Raw genomic sequence first — 14,498 nt, 5'->3', positions numbered from 1 at the left:
AGTTCTGCAGAAGCGAAAAGTAATACTGATAGAGTTTAGATGGAAATTTTCACTTTGTGTGTTTAGTTTGGGGATTCTTTTTAAATCATTCATACCAGCGATTTAGTTCTTAAGGCTGTTTCTTTGAGATTAAGTGACAGGACTTCTGTTACTCTTTTCTTCTTGGAGTGCTTCTTGATAGTCTTACGTCAACCAGAACTTCTGTCTCTGTCGCAGATGTGAACAATGACCGTAGCTAAGAAGCCCAAATCTTCAAAGCCTAAAAAGCCCTCTTCAAGGCGGTCTGGCAAATCCAAGAAACCAAGTCCTAAAATACTGATGTCACGCACCGCCAACTGGGGCCGGATAGTGCCTGCAGAAGATTCAAGCCAAGTCTCTGTGGCCCAAGGACGTGGAGGTGCTATTTACTGTAGGTCATCTGAAAAATCTAAGGCTTTTGCCCCAAGAGATCTAAGTAAGTGTGCGTTCTATCCTGCCTCCATTGTCTTCAAAGCAAAAGTAGAAAATGCAGTTCTTACTTGTTGCACTGATAGAGAAGGGGACTACTGTGAAGAAAGACTTCAAAAGCGAATCCCCTAAGGCAACTGAAGTGACTGATGTTACAGAAATTAATTTTGATATATTTACAGTCAACGGAGAAATACGGGGAGCTTTTTGTAATGCACAGATTCCTCCATGTCTTTTCTGTTTTGCAGAGAAAAGTGTTTGATTGTTGCTATTCACAGCTTCCATTTTTCACAGGTTTTTTGAAGGATAACATTGCTCAGGAAAAAATCTGGTATCTGTAGGGGTACCGTCATTCCTAGTTCCTAGTTTTTACGTTTTTACCGTATAATTTCAAGTCTAAGTTTGTGGTTTAAGTTATAATAAGGAAAAAAACAGTAGTTGAGTTAATCAGGTTAAAGATTATAGATGGAGAGGAACTTGGCGTTAGGTGCTACAAACAGAATGGCAGTTAGCCTTGCCTTAGAAGAATTAAAATGGTTGACTAAAATTGTTTTTTTTTTTTTTTTTTTTTTTTTCCCCAAAACATTGTGTTGACCAGCCAATTTGAATTTGGTGGTATTAAAGCTGTCTGCAATAAGTTTTTCTGGTTTGGATTGTAGCTAGCTCCTCTAGGTGCTCCTGCAGAATAGTATTTTTTTAAATACCTTTCTTCGAAACAAACAAACAAGATCTCTTTTTAAATTTAACTTTCTTGCAGTCGTTAATGATGGAATTGCTCCGCCACAGAGCATTCTTTTTCCACCTGAGAAGATTTGTATGGATTGGCGAGAAACACAAAGTGTTGGAGTTGGCCTGTACAATCTTGGCAACACATGTTTTCTTAATGCTACTCTACAGTGTTTGACCTACACACCCCCACTTGCCAATTACATGCTTTCTCTTGAGCACAGCCAGTCATGTGAGTACTTTCTAACAGTATTTTGAATCTGTTGGATAGCTCTGAAGGTGAAAGAACAGCAGTGATTCTGTGAGATAAGCTTATTTGCCTGATTTTACCTGTAGCAGCTGGCTTTGAGCACTGTATTAGCAGTGGGCTCCGAATAGCATATGGAGTGCAATTAATGCACCATGTTTTATTTATTTAGTTAGTTATTTGTTTGTTTGTTTGTTTGTTTGTTTATTAAAGGATTATTTATTGCTTCATGGGAATAATGAAGTGCATTGGACAGTAATGCATTTGGTAGTAATTTTAGAGAGTAATACATTTTGCAGCCTGTGGAGTTCACATTCCTGTCAGCCTTTACAACTGCGACTTTGCAGTAGTCTTTTAGATTTCTCATCACAACATGCATTTGAATACAGGCTTAGTGGATATTTTTCTTCTGTCAAGTTGTGTGAAATGAAATGTTACAAGACTGTTGGGACATTGGCATCTTGGGAGAATAGAATGTAGCAAGGAGAGTGGATATTGTATCTATAGTTTAAATTGTACTTAGATGTTTGTAGTTCTGGATATTTCGCTGGACTGGGATGCTTTGTTCTTTCACTCTTCAGGTCGTGAACAAGATTTTTGCATGATGTGCACGATGGAGACTCACATTAACCAGGCCCTGCGTTGCACTGTTGATGCCATCGAGCCTACGCATGTTATCAGTAATCTCAGTCGTAAGTGGCTTCAGATGTGTTTCTTTTCGATAGCTTGTAATCTTCAAATAATTATTTGATGTGTCTAAGTGGTTTTAACACTCCAATGAAGAGAGATTTTAGAAATACAAGAATGATTTCATTTTTAAATGAGGTCAATACTATCATCTTCTTATTTAGGAATAGGACAACATTTCCGTTTTGGCAGTCAAGAAGACGCACACGAGTTCTTGCGCTATACTGTTGATGCTATGCAGGAAGCGTGCTTGAACGGAAGCACCGAGTAAGCATAAACAAGTTCACTTTCATACATTCTCTAGCACCTTCTAGTCCTTTATTTACTCTCAGAAATGATCTCTAGCACCTTTTAGTGCCTTATTTACTATCAGCAACGCAAGTCTACATCATCCTTGGGTTTCATCAAACTCTTTGAAGAGTTAATTCTGTGCCTTAAATCTTCTGAGGTCTGATTATAATTTATTTCCAGATTGGACAGATCTTCTCAAGCTACCACCATCATTCATCAAATATTTGGAGGATTTCTAAGATCGAGAGGTACTTGAAAAAATATTCCTGTCCTTAGAACTGATCTGTGACTTTTGTCGGTAGTAAAGCAGTCTGTAGTTTGTCTAAAGTAGTATCTGTCAACAACTTGAATTTGGACAGTTAGTCTCCTTCACATAATGTTAAGCATTTATATTTTGTTTCCAGTGAAGTGCTTGAATTGCAAAGCAGTTTCGGATACGTATGAGGCATTTCTTGATATCACTTTGGATATAAAGGTAAGATGTTTTCTAAATATAATTCATGATGTTTAAGTACATGCATAACTTTCTAAATTAAACTTGTTTAACTTAAAAAACCAAACCACATATAATGTTAAAACGTAAGAGCTTGGTGGTGCTAAGGAAGTGGATTGGACTTTGTCCTTCCGTGGAACCCATGTAAATAGTCTCCACATTTGCATTGGGTTTAAGGGGAAAGAATTCTCTTTCTGCAAAAATTATAATGCTGTCCTACTTCTTTGTTGTTCTACCTCAATATACATCTAATTGTTAGACTGATGAATTTGTCCCCAGTATTGATGACAAAGCACACTGTAGATGCTGTCTAGGCTACTGGAAAAGTATTTGTTCCAAAGTCAAATGCCTTCCAGGTGAGGTCAATGCTGAGCATGCTCTTTCTGCCTCCTTCTTCACAGTGCTCCTAGTAGATCGCTTGAGTATGTTAGTAAGATTCTCTTATAAACTACTAGTATGTCTCTGGAATTCTGAATTACGGTGACTTTACGCTCTTCTTTCTCGCTGCTCTAGGCGGTTTCGTCTGTTAGCAGAGCTCTGGAACTCTTTGTGAAACCTGAAGAGCTGGATGGAGAGAATTGCTATAAATGTAGCGAGTAAGATTTTGACGAATTAGGTCTTAATCCTAGATGTCAGTTTTCTATGTTGCATGACTCTGTTGGACTACCTCTAAACTTTGGATCTACTTACAAGTTTTGTGGAAGTTTATAAAAGACTTGGATTTTTGTTTCTTTGGAGGGGGGAAGTCTTGTTCATAGGCATTCCCTATGGGTTTGCAATTCTCTGGCTTGTATTTTGCCATCAGAATTCAAAAAGAGCTACTTTTGTTCTTTCTATTTATTAGCTCTCGACAGTACTTTTCTTGATGTAAACTGCCCAGTTTCCGTTGTTCTCTGGGCTAGTGGCTAATTTTCACTGCTTACGCCGTAGGTCCTACCTTGGAGCGGGCAATGTGTCAAACTGAACTATTTTGTTTCAAAGGATGGCAGATGGTTTCAGTGTCTTTCCAGACAAGCTCAGTACATGAAGACTTCCTACTGTTAAATGTCTCCCTCCTGTAGAATGACCATGTGCTTCTGTTGTATTTTTGATGTTGATAGTCGACCTATGTTGGAGATTATTTGCAATTTCTAGCCCTGGGGACCAAGGCTCTCTCGTTCCGCTTTCAGTATTTGTATTTCCCTTGAAAGCTGAAAGAATGTATCCAGGATTGGAGTTCAAATAGCCACTTTTGTAGACCAAGAAATGGTACCTTGCCATCCAACCTGGTCATACCCTTTTGTGAGAGATTCCAGTTCCCGCTATGCTCTGAGTTGTTGGGAAAATTGACCTTCTGTGTATTAACAAACCTGACACGCAGTGCATGGGTTTATGAAAAGAAAAAAGACCAACCTATTATGCAAGTAAATATCATTCAAATAGCATAGGCATGCGTGAGACATTAAAAGGAGTTTGTTTTGGGGGCGAAAAAAGAAGATGCCTTCAAACACTTACCTCTGCTTGGTTTTAAGGTGTAAAAAGATGGTTCCTGCATCCAAGAGATTTACCATACACCGTTCTTCCAAGGTTCTCACAATATCACTGAAAAGATTTGCAGATTTCACAGGTGGAAAGATCAACAAGGTATATTTACCACTGTAATGCAACTATATCATTGTGTAATGGGACATCCCCCAAAGCTGAAAGTTGTTAATATTTTCAGACAATAATTGTAGACTAACGACTATGGCTTATTCTTTCTCTTAATATCAATAAAGTTCCCGCTTGACAAGAAGCATATGCTTTCCTCTGAGAAGGCTGATTCATCAGGAAACAGTTCTCTGCAACTTCTAGTCTTAACCGTTGTTTATGGGAAGACTTATTTGTAGTGAATCAAGAAATATATTCGAGAAATATATTCTAGAAATCAATTCTAGTCTGTGTTTTTTGGAAGTGTTTTTCTCTGGCTAGTCCACGAAGTACTCTGGGATAATTTTTCTATCTTCTTGATGTCTCTTTAGGAGGTGAAATATCCGGAGTATTTGGACCTGAGAGCCTACATGTCGCAGTCAATGGGAGAACCACTGCTCTATGCCTTATACGCGGTGCTGGTACATCACGGTGTCAGCTGTCACTCAGGACACTATATATGCTATGTAAAGGTAGAAGTCAACAGCATTTCTAACCGGGTAAAGGTTGTGCTGGCAAACCAATTAAAGCATGACTAGCAGCTACTGTTTCTAGGGAAAAAGATTTCATTATATTTTTATTTGACATGTGTGTATTTTGTTCCTATCCGTGATTTCAATTGGAAAACGTGCAATTCACCTAAAGAAATCATTGTCTTTATTTGCAGGCTGGTAATGGACTTTGGTATCAGATGAATGATGCTAAAGTAGTGCGTACTGACATTAAAAGAGTTCTTGGTCAGCAAGCTTACATACTTTTTTATATCAGGTAATAACAAATCTTAAATTGTGTTCAGAAGAGATTTACTTTCCTGTTATTGATATTTTTCTGTTTTGCAAGTGTTTTTCTTGCTATCCCAGGAGAAGATTATTATTTGTCTAATTCAGTTCTGTCTAACCTGAAATTCTCTGTGTCGTTTATTATCTTTTGTTGCTTGGCCTTAAACTGCAGCACTTGTGTAAATTGCTATCTATGTGTTATCTGTAGCTGGCTACTTTAGAGAAGGAGAGAAATGAAGGTCATCTGTGGTGTAAGAATGAATTATTGCTGTGCAAGTGATAGTCTTAGTAGGAAGACTGTTCTCTACTTTTCAGTCTGTAGTCTTGGCGAAGCCTTCTGTAGAGAAGGCTTCCATATCGTATGAGCTGTTCCTCTAAAATGATAGGATGGGATTTAATCCAAGAGTAGGCTGAAAGAAAAACTAAACTACGATCACTGCTCTTTTCTGAAGGCGCTATGATTTGACACTTGGAGAACGTGCGTTTTACTTGCCAGCACCATCTTATCCCTGTTCATTCCCTCCTGGTCAGCAGGGGGCTAATAGTAAGCAGGCTGGATTTCTGGGACCACGACTTCTTCCTCATATGATTAAGGTAATTCAGGGAAGCGGGAGGGCAGATAACGGCACCAAACTGCTAGTGGGTTTGGGGTTTGGTGTGGGGTTTTTTGTTTGGTTTTAAGCATCTTTTTAGGTGTTAAGACCATTTGTAGAAACACTCAGTAGGAGAGTTTTGTGTTTCAAAATGTTACATGCAGTGTTTGCGTTAATCCATCTTGCAATTTCTTCTTTTTAAATACAGAATTCAAGCCGTTTAAATGGAAATGGATCCATAAAAGAGGACACAAAGACCACTGGTGTCACCCTAAAAAGGCCATCTTCAGCACCACCAATGGCCTGTGTTCAAAACCAGGCAATTACCAGGCCTTCAATGACTGATACGTCAAGAAAACAGAAGATCACCATCAGTATTCACAATAAATTGCCTGCTCGTCAGACTGTGTCACAGCCTGACTGTCTTAGCAGTGCTGTGGAGGATGAAGATCTCTACCAGGCTGTTCCTTCATCCACAATTACAAATTCGGTAATGCAAATGAAGCAAATGCAAACAAACAAAAAAGTTTCTGATGAAATTTTTGTGGAGCCAACAGTGAATGAAAATCCTAAACTCAGCTCTGATAACACAGTCCCTTATGGTGCAGAATCTTCAGGAAAATCTGAGGAGGAGTCAAAGGGCTTATTTCAAAGGAATTTGAAATGCAATGCAATGTCCTCTAATGGAATTTTGGTTGGAAAGGTAGTCCGTACATTGCAGCATTCCAATTCTTCCTGTCAGAATGCTGACAAAGGAAGATCCCAGCATGAGCTGCCAAAAACAGATTCACTAAATGGTGCTATTAGGTTAGTTAATGAATCTAAAGAAAACGGACTGAAACTTGATGATTCCACTTGCCGAGTTGAACCTGTTAAACCTTCTGAGATGTTCTTTTCTAAAACAAATGGATCGCTTGAAACATAGATTTGCTCCATCGAGAATTTCTCACCTACGATGTATTCGGGAGTGTTTATTGTGTTCCTAATTCAGGTGAAATACTGAGAAAACACAGCACACATGTGATCGTAAGGCTTTGTGGTATTATCCCCTTAGAATTTGCAGACCTGAGCTTACATTAGAACTTGTCAACTTAAGCTCAGCTGAGATAAAAATTCCTAAGTTTCATAAAGTAGATTTTGGGGGGTGAGTTGGGGTTACCTTTGAAGTGTAGATAATGCATACAACTGACAGCGGTCTTGCTTACCATTTAATGGAGACATTCTGACAAGACTAGTCCTCAGTACTACTACAAATAGTATTTTTTTGTCTGCTGACTTGTGCGTTTTAATTGCAGATGCCTGGAGCTATGCCTTCAGTCAATCGAGAAGTCATCACGGAGTCCTTCAGAGCCAGCCAGCTGAACAGCTTGTCAGAGGAAATGAGGTAAAATGAGCACAGTCTGATTAAGACAAGACTTTATGGAAGTTCGTTACAGTTTTATCTGTCTACTAATAGTATTTAATGGAAGGATTTAAATTAGTACAATTCCATACTGTGTGTCCAGTGTCACGAACAGAACTAATGATCAGCACTGAGCATATCACTCTGATGCAGGTTGGTGCCTCAAGGAGAACTTGTGTTCCTTTATAGAATGTTTTTCCATTTTTCTCCACTGTCTGGAGAAACACCGGCTGTTCCCCGCTCGCCCCTATGCCTTTTTTCTCAGAGCAGCAGGTGGAAGGAGACAGATGCGTTTGCTTTTTTAGTGCAATGGCTTCAGAAGCAAGAGGGGAAAAAGCACTTTCTCTGGGAGCTGAAGAAGGTGTCCTAATCACAGGAGAGGTTTCTAAATGGCATATCTTTGCGAGCGTTCCTGTAGTCCGGAGGTTTTTGTTTGTTTGTTTGCCTTTGGAAGGTTTTACTCTTAATATTCACGTCCTTCAGCAGAAGTGAGAAATGGGTTTTTATTTTATGCAGTGTTGCGGAACCTCCGAAATCTCCTGGGAATGATGAATACCTCGCCCAGTACCAATGTGATGACCGTGGAGACAAGGAGAAAGCAAGAAGATCAAAAGAACGTGACCTCATTTCAAAAGAAAATGTTTTGTACGACAAAGACTCTTCTGAGCCTGGTGAGAAATTGCGGCAAACTTCCTCTCTCGAGTCTGACACTGAATGTAGCTCTAACAATCTTTCTTCCTTAGCTATTGCAGATAGACGCCAAGATACAAAGGACAAGACTAAAACCACTGAGAAAGAGCATTACCGAAGCAAGAGGGAACATGCTCCTAGTGAAGAGAAGGAGAGTCAAAAAGCAGGTCCTTCCAGCAAGAGGAGGTGTTCTCTGAGCGTGGAATTTGTTGAGCAAAAGAGTCACAAGCAGGAGTACTGGGAGGGAAGCAGGTACAGATCTTTCCCTCGTGAAAGAAACAGCCCTGAGAATGGCAGAAGAGCAGTCAAATATTCAAAGTACAGATCTGGCAGCGGAGGAAGATCAGAACAAGGTAGCAATAGGTACAACTGATCCAAAGGGGAAAGAAGTTGGAGCAGAGAAAGATACTATCGAGACGAAGCACGGAGATGGGAAAGATGTGGCTATTACAAGGATTACTATTCACCTCATGCGACAGGAGACAGTAGAGAGAGAAAGTTCTCTCACGGCGATTCAGCCTTTGACAGATCGACTGCAACTTACTACAGCAGGTCACATAAGCATTATCATTACAAAAGCGGATGGCCTCACGGTTCCCTCTTGAGAGAGGAAGATGTACGTCGCTTTGGCACACCCCGAGCAGACTTGCATCGTTGCTCGGTACCTCAGCAACATTCCAGAAGACATTCTCGTGAAAGACATGCGCTTCCACCTGTGTCAGCTCATTTGGAGAACTGTCGCCAGAAAACTGAAACAGAAGGAAACAGAAAAAGAAAATATACCCGTGCAGAAGGTAGTGAAAGTGAAATAGAAAGGAAAGACAGAAAGATAGAAAAGGAGCTTGTAGGTGGTGAAAAAAAATGCAAAAATATCACAAGTTCTGGAAGAAAAAGAAGTCTAAGGATAAAGATGGAGAGAAGGATTCCAAGTAAGCAAGGATTCCAGCATACTCCGCATTTTTTATCCTAATTCTTTTCTGGGTGCTTCTCATGTCTTCCTTTTTTTTTTTTTTTTTTTTTTTTTTTTTTTTTTTTCCTGGTGGTTTCTAAGTTATTTAGATAGCACCAGCTGGCTGGGGATCATGTTGTTAGGTTGATCAGTGAAGACAGGAAAGCTCTTGCTGAATTGTGTCAGAGCACTAGCTTTGGACCACATAGTTCGAATCACATCCGTACACCATTCCAGATTAGGTTAAAAGATTTTTTCTGCTTGCACGTATTCCAGAGCTAGCCGTTGTTAATGATCTGTGTACAAACCAGGACCTATGGTCCTTCAATCTGACGGCTTAAGTTTGCTGCATCTAAAGTAAGTTGCGTGTGCACAAAGCACCACAAAATAGCTGACATGCTGCAAATCATCACCTGTGGTAAAATAAATCAGGTTTCATATAGGCAACAAGTGCCACATCTTTTTTTCCCTTTTTAACTTGCATGTTTCTTTCAGACTTCATGATTTGTGTTTCTGTGCGCTCCGCTTTGACAATGCCAATCGCAAGCGTAAGAAAAAGAAGAAAAAGGAGAAGAAAAAGAAGAAAAAGGAGAAACACCAGGAAAGCGAAAGGCTCCTTGGAACACTTAGATCCTCGTTTCCAGAAGATAACGCGGGAGAAGAAGGAAGAATGCCATCCTCCAGATGGCTCTTCATGTCAGTAATGCAGAAGTGAGAGCAGTAAACAACCTTACAAGGAAGGGAAGACTTCCAGTGCAGGCGAAAGCAAGAAATACTGCTCCATCGCATCCAACGACTATACTAAAGGTAAGCGGCCGCAGCGTGTGTGAGGAATTCCTTTTATATTAATCTCGAGATTATTTCAAACAGTCTTGAAGTGCTTGATGACTTAACAGTCTGCAGATTTATTATCAAATCAAAAAAAAACCCCACTTGGTAGACTATTTTTTTCCCAGTTTTGAATGGCCACTAGGAAAGAAGGCCTGAAATAAAGAGGTTAAAGGCAAATGGTTTTCATTTGGTTTGATGATGAAGTGGCAAACAAGAGGAAGAGTTGCAAGCTCCCTTCTTAAATTCAGTCCAGCCAAGTAGGAAAAGTAAATGTGGACGGACAGCTGTATCTTGGCAAAGAAGATAGTAGGGAGCAAGGAGGTTCAGCAGTCAAGATGGAAGGTGATGCCATGAGGCTTAGAGGCTAGTAATGTTCTAATGAACATGGCCAAGTCTTGCGCTGGGCAGCCTGCTTGGGTCCAAAGCCTGCAGTCCTCCCCAAGATGTCGGCGAGGGGCTGGTGAGCCGTTGGGACGGAACCCCCGTTGCCCGGGTTCCCCAAGCAACCGCCCCACTCTCCAGCCACCATGGCAGGTCCAGCAGCCGGCTCCCGCTCCTCCCGGGGCTGCGGCCCTGCTGGCGAGCCCAGCGCCCCAGAGCTCAGCCCAGCGGCCTTTTTCCCACAGAGGGTTTCCCCAGACGGCTTCCGCGGCTTGCGCAGACGCAAAACTCCCCCTTCGTCGTCCCAGCCGTGCCGCCAACGGTGGCTGCCTGGCTGCTGCCCTCCCTCCCCGGAGCGACGGCGCTGCCCTTGCAGCCCCCGCAGGTACCCACCCTCCCCTCCGCGCTGCCCCAGGCCACCGTCTGGCACGTGGTGCCGGGGGTCCAGGGGCAGGTGCTGCAGCTCCGCGCCGGGGTGCAGCTGCCACCTGGGGGGCACCTCCCAGCCCAGGGGCACCACCTGCAGCTTGGGCAGCTCCCCGCCGGGGGGCAGCTCCCTGCTGTGGGGCAGCTCCCCGCCGTGGGGCACCAGCTGCAGCTGGTGCAGCTCCCCGCTGTGGGGCAAAACCTGCAGCTGGTGCAGCTCCCAACCATGGGGCACCAGCTGCAGCTGGTGCAGCTCCCCGCCGGGGGGCAGCTCCCCCACACCGCTCCTCCCTGTGCCCCCGTCCATCAGTGGGGACAGCCCATGGTGACGGGGACACTGGTACCCCACCATGCGCTGGGGCTGGGGCCCAGGGCCGTGCTCCATGGGGAGCTCCTGCACCCCGCAGGCACCTGCCTGTTGCAGGCCCCCGCCCAGCGCAACCCCCCGCCACCCCTCGTCCCGGGGCCTCCGCTGCGGGGGCAGGCGCTCCCCACGCCCCGCACCCTGAGCAGCAGCCGGGGGCAGCTGCCGGAGCCCTGCTTGCACGCCGTGGGGCTCAGCGAGGACCAGGGGCCCCCGCTGCCCGGCCCCACTGCCCCCAAGCCTGCCCAGGCTCCAAGGACCGCCAGCACCCAGACGGCGACGCCTGACGGTGAGTTTGGGGCTGGCACAGCCGGCCGCTGGGCGCCCCACACCCAGGGGCCATGGGAAAGCTGACATCGCCCGTCTTGGGGGATTTTCTTGCTTCGTCCTCAGCGGCGACAGCCCCGCAGGTGCCTGAGGAGCCCCCGCAGCTGCCCGAGCTGGGCCCTGATGCCTTTGCCGAGGCCTTTCCAGAGCTGGCAGGGGACAGCCAGCAGCTGCAGCACATGCAGGACGAGCTCCTGGCCGACCTGGACATCCCCATCCCCGGCATGGAGGAGCTGCTCAGCTGGCTCGATGCCGTGGAGCCCCAGGACGCCTTCCCCGATTTGCCCAGCAGTCCTGCCCTCAGCCGCTTCCTCTCGCAGCTGCCCGACCTCTGCGAGGACATCGAGGAGCCGAGCACGCAGGGACTGGAAGCCACAGGAGCCCTCGGTGAGGTCCCCTCAACCCCTGGGCTGCGCCCCGAGAAGCTTGAGGGTGGGCTGTCGCTGCAGTCCCCCGTCGTGCCAGCAGTGAGCCCCCCGCTCAGCCCTGCAGCCAGTCCCCTGCCCAGTGCGCTTAGGAGCCCCCTACCCAGTCCACCCCTGAGTCCCCCCAGGAGCCTCCCTGACACCCAGCTCCTCAGTGCCCTTAGTAGACCCCTGCCCCAACCCCCCCAGCGTTCCCTCAAGACCCGCCCCAACCCCAAGGGCCGCAGTGCCCTTAGTAGACCCCAGCCCAAATCCCCCCCGAGTTCCCCCAAGAAACGCCCCAACCCCAAGGGCCGCACTGACCATAGGAGACCCCTGCCCAAACGCCCCCTGGGTCCCCTCAAGAGCCCCCCGCCTGCCCCTGCGTCCACCGGCACCAAGCGGGGGGCCAAGCGCCCTGCGCCCAGCAGCACCCCCGGGACAGCGCAGAGCTGCCAGCACAGGAGGCCGACGACAGAGAACCCCCCCGGCAAGGAGAGGAAGACGCTGCTGGGCCAGGCTGGCCAAGGCCGCAAGAGACCGTGCCAGGGGAAGACGGGTGGCAGCAGCACGGTGGCTGGCAGCAGCAGGGAAGCAGGCAGCAGCGGGCAGCAGCTGGCGATCAACAGCACCACGGCACCCAGCAAGAGAGCGCGAAGCCCGGGGGCTGCAGGGGGGCAAGGAGCAGCGGCGCCACCTCCCCGCAGAGCGCGGCTGCTGCCGGAGACTCCGAGTGGGGAGCCCCGTGCCGTGCGGCCCCAGGACAGGCTCTGTCCCCAGGCCAGCGGGGCCAGGACGCTGCAGCGCCAGCAGCCGGGGACAAAGACCCCCAGCGAGACTTTGCAGCCGCTGGGGGCCAGGGCCAAGGCGCTGGGGCCAGCGTGCCAGCTGGCCTGTGTGCAGCCGCAGCCCACCTCCAGCAGCCCCAGCAGCATGCCCAGCGCCCCGCCGACAGTGCCAGGCTCCAGCTACCCGTGACCGACCTCGGGCTTCTCCTCGACGGCCCCCGCAGCACCCAGGCAGGCACAGAGACCTCTGCAGGCACCTGCTCCAGCTTCAGCCACGCTCCTCAGCCCTTGCCCCTCTCGCTTGCCCTCTCCCCTCTCTCGTGCTGGAGCTAGGGGATGGGCTTGCCACTCACAGGGATGGCAACAGCGCCAATGGCAAATGCGCGCGCGCCTCACCCAGGAAGGTGGCAATGGCAAGCTGGGGAGATGCTGGCAGCAGCTGGGCTGGGAAAGCTTGGCCATGGCAACTGCTGCTTGGGACACCAAAGGGCTGAGAGACAAGACTTGCTTCTTCTTTCGGGGCATTGCTCTTCTTTCCTGCCTTCTGGATTAAATTCCTCTCCTTAGGTGGTCACTCAGCAAGGCCTCTGCCTGCAGAGCACTTCTTCTTGCACTGGCATGCCAAGGGGATAAGAACTGGGAGGTTTTGGGGACAGCAAATGATCAGTGGGATGGGAAGTGATGATGGGGATAGCAATTCATTGGAATGGGACAAATGGGTTTTATTTGTATTAAATTTAAATTTTTTAATTTTCATTTAATTTGTTGGTTTTCCTATTTATTTAATTAAATCCACTTTATTGACTGTGTTGTACAGTATGGCATTGTTTTATTATTATAAAATTATAAGTATTTAATAGCATTAAATATTTTTATATATTAATATCTTATAAACTGTAAGTATCATTATTTATTATTTTGTTGGTTTTTATTCCTTTTCTACCCTATTAAACTCTCTTTATCACAACGCACTGGTTTGGATTTTATTTTTCCTTCCGAGTCATTCTGGATTCACTCCGGATGGGGGGACACTAGCGAACGCCTGTGTGCTTCAGATCCAAGGTCACCTTTGCCCTCATTCAAGATACATATTTGCATCTGTTGTTGTGAAACAAAATTAACAACAGGAACAATAAAGTTACCTACTTGCTAGCAGCAGCTCTACATTTGCTGGGGTCTGCTCTGTGCATTTTGAAGACCATTCCATGCTCTTCAGCCCCTTCAGGAGGAAATGTATGGTTCTAGGAAAATGCGTCTTGACCTGATGCAAAGCTGTGACGCAGCCTGCAGCTGCTGCAAGCCCTGGCATTTTACCTGCAGCCCCTCCAACAACTCTGATGTTCCCTGCATCGACTTCAACCACTGCGGCAGGACCTGAGGCCCCTCAAACCCTTGTCACACACCCTGTGGCCCCTCGAGCCCCTGGCATGTTCCCTGCAGCCCCTCCAGCCCCTGGCATGTTCCCTGCAGCCCCTCCAAGCCTGGCACAGGCCCTACAGCTGGCTCCGGGGACGACACCGCTGCTGTCTCACGCACCAATACACACAAGGGGAAGGAATGCATGCAGAACTCAGCTTGTTTCAGAAGGGCAGAAAGTCCTCCCAAGAAGGGGAAGGAGCAAGAGGAAGGCGAGGCAGCCTACCCCAAGGTAGGGCCATCCCAGGGCACAGGAGGCTGTTGGAAAGGAGATTAGATAGAAAAGCAGCAGGAAGCAGGTGATCCCCATCCCTGGGCGAGCTGCGAGCCATGGGACAAGATTGCAGCTGTCCTCCAGGCGAGCACATTGTCAGCTGGCTGCTGCGCTGCTGGGATAGCAGCTGCGGGAGCCTGGCAGCAGAGGGCAGGGAAGCCAAGCAGCTGGGATCCTTCTCTGGGGAAGGGGGCACTGAGAAAGCGCTTGCAAACGGGGCACAAGCCCTCAGCCTCTGGAGGCGTGAAGGAAAGGGATCCCTTCTGGGAAGATGCTGTGGGCTTGCTGAGGCTCGAAGAACAGACGGTGCTGGCT

At 46.8% G+C, this 14,498-nt stretch overlaps 1 protein-coding gene and 1 pseudogene across 2 annotated transcripts; both read left to right on the top strand.

Moving 5' to 3' along the window:
* Window positions 1-225: 225 nt before the first annotated feature.
* Window positions 226-6,856, top strand: LOC309891294 (ubiquitin carboxyl-terminal hydrolase 42-like; the record flags this gene model as incomplete). Its single annotated transcript, XM_082785659.1, has 12 exons — window positions 226-454; window positions 1,205-1,405; window positions 2,002-2,112; window positions 2,272-2,374; window positions 2,579-2,646; window positions 2,803-2,873; window positions 3,405-3,487; window positions 4,403-4,514; window positions 4,892-5,032; window positions 5,227-5,327; window positions 5,791-5,932; window positions 6,140-6,856. The coding sequence occupies 12 exons, from the start codon at window positions 226-228 to the stop codon at window positions 6,854-6,856; spliced, it is 2,079 nt and encodes a 692-aa protein (XP_082641785.1).
* Window positions 6,857-6,886: 30 nt separating this feature from the next.
* On the top strand, window positions 6,887-9,407 carry LOC309891292 (annotated as a pseudogene). The gene is made up of 2 exons: window positions 6,887-6,900; window positions 8,300-9,407. The product of its transcript is annotated as an uncharacterized misc_RNA (transcript).
* The last annotated feature ends 5,091 nt before the right edge of the window (window positions 9,408-14,498 follow it).

Source organism: Aythya marila (genome assembly GCF_965140915.1).
Source record: "Aythya marila genome assembly, contig: HAP1_HAP1_SCAFFOLD_172, whole genome shotgun sequence".
Lineage (NCBI taxonomy): Eukaryota > Metazoa > Chordata > Aves > Anseriformes > Anatidae > Aythya > Aythya marila.
Note: the sequence above shows the minus strand (reverse complement) of the source record. Positions and strands in the feature narration are given on the sequence as shown.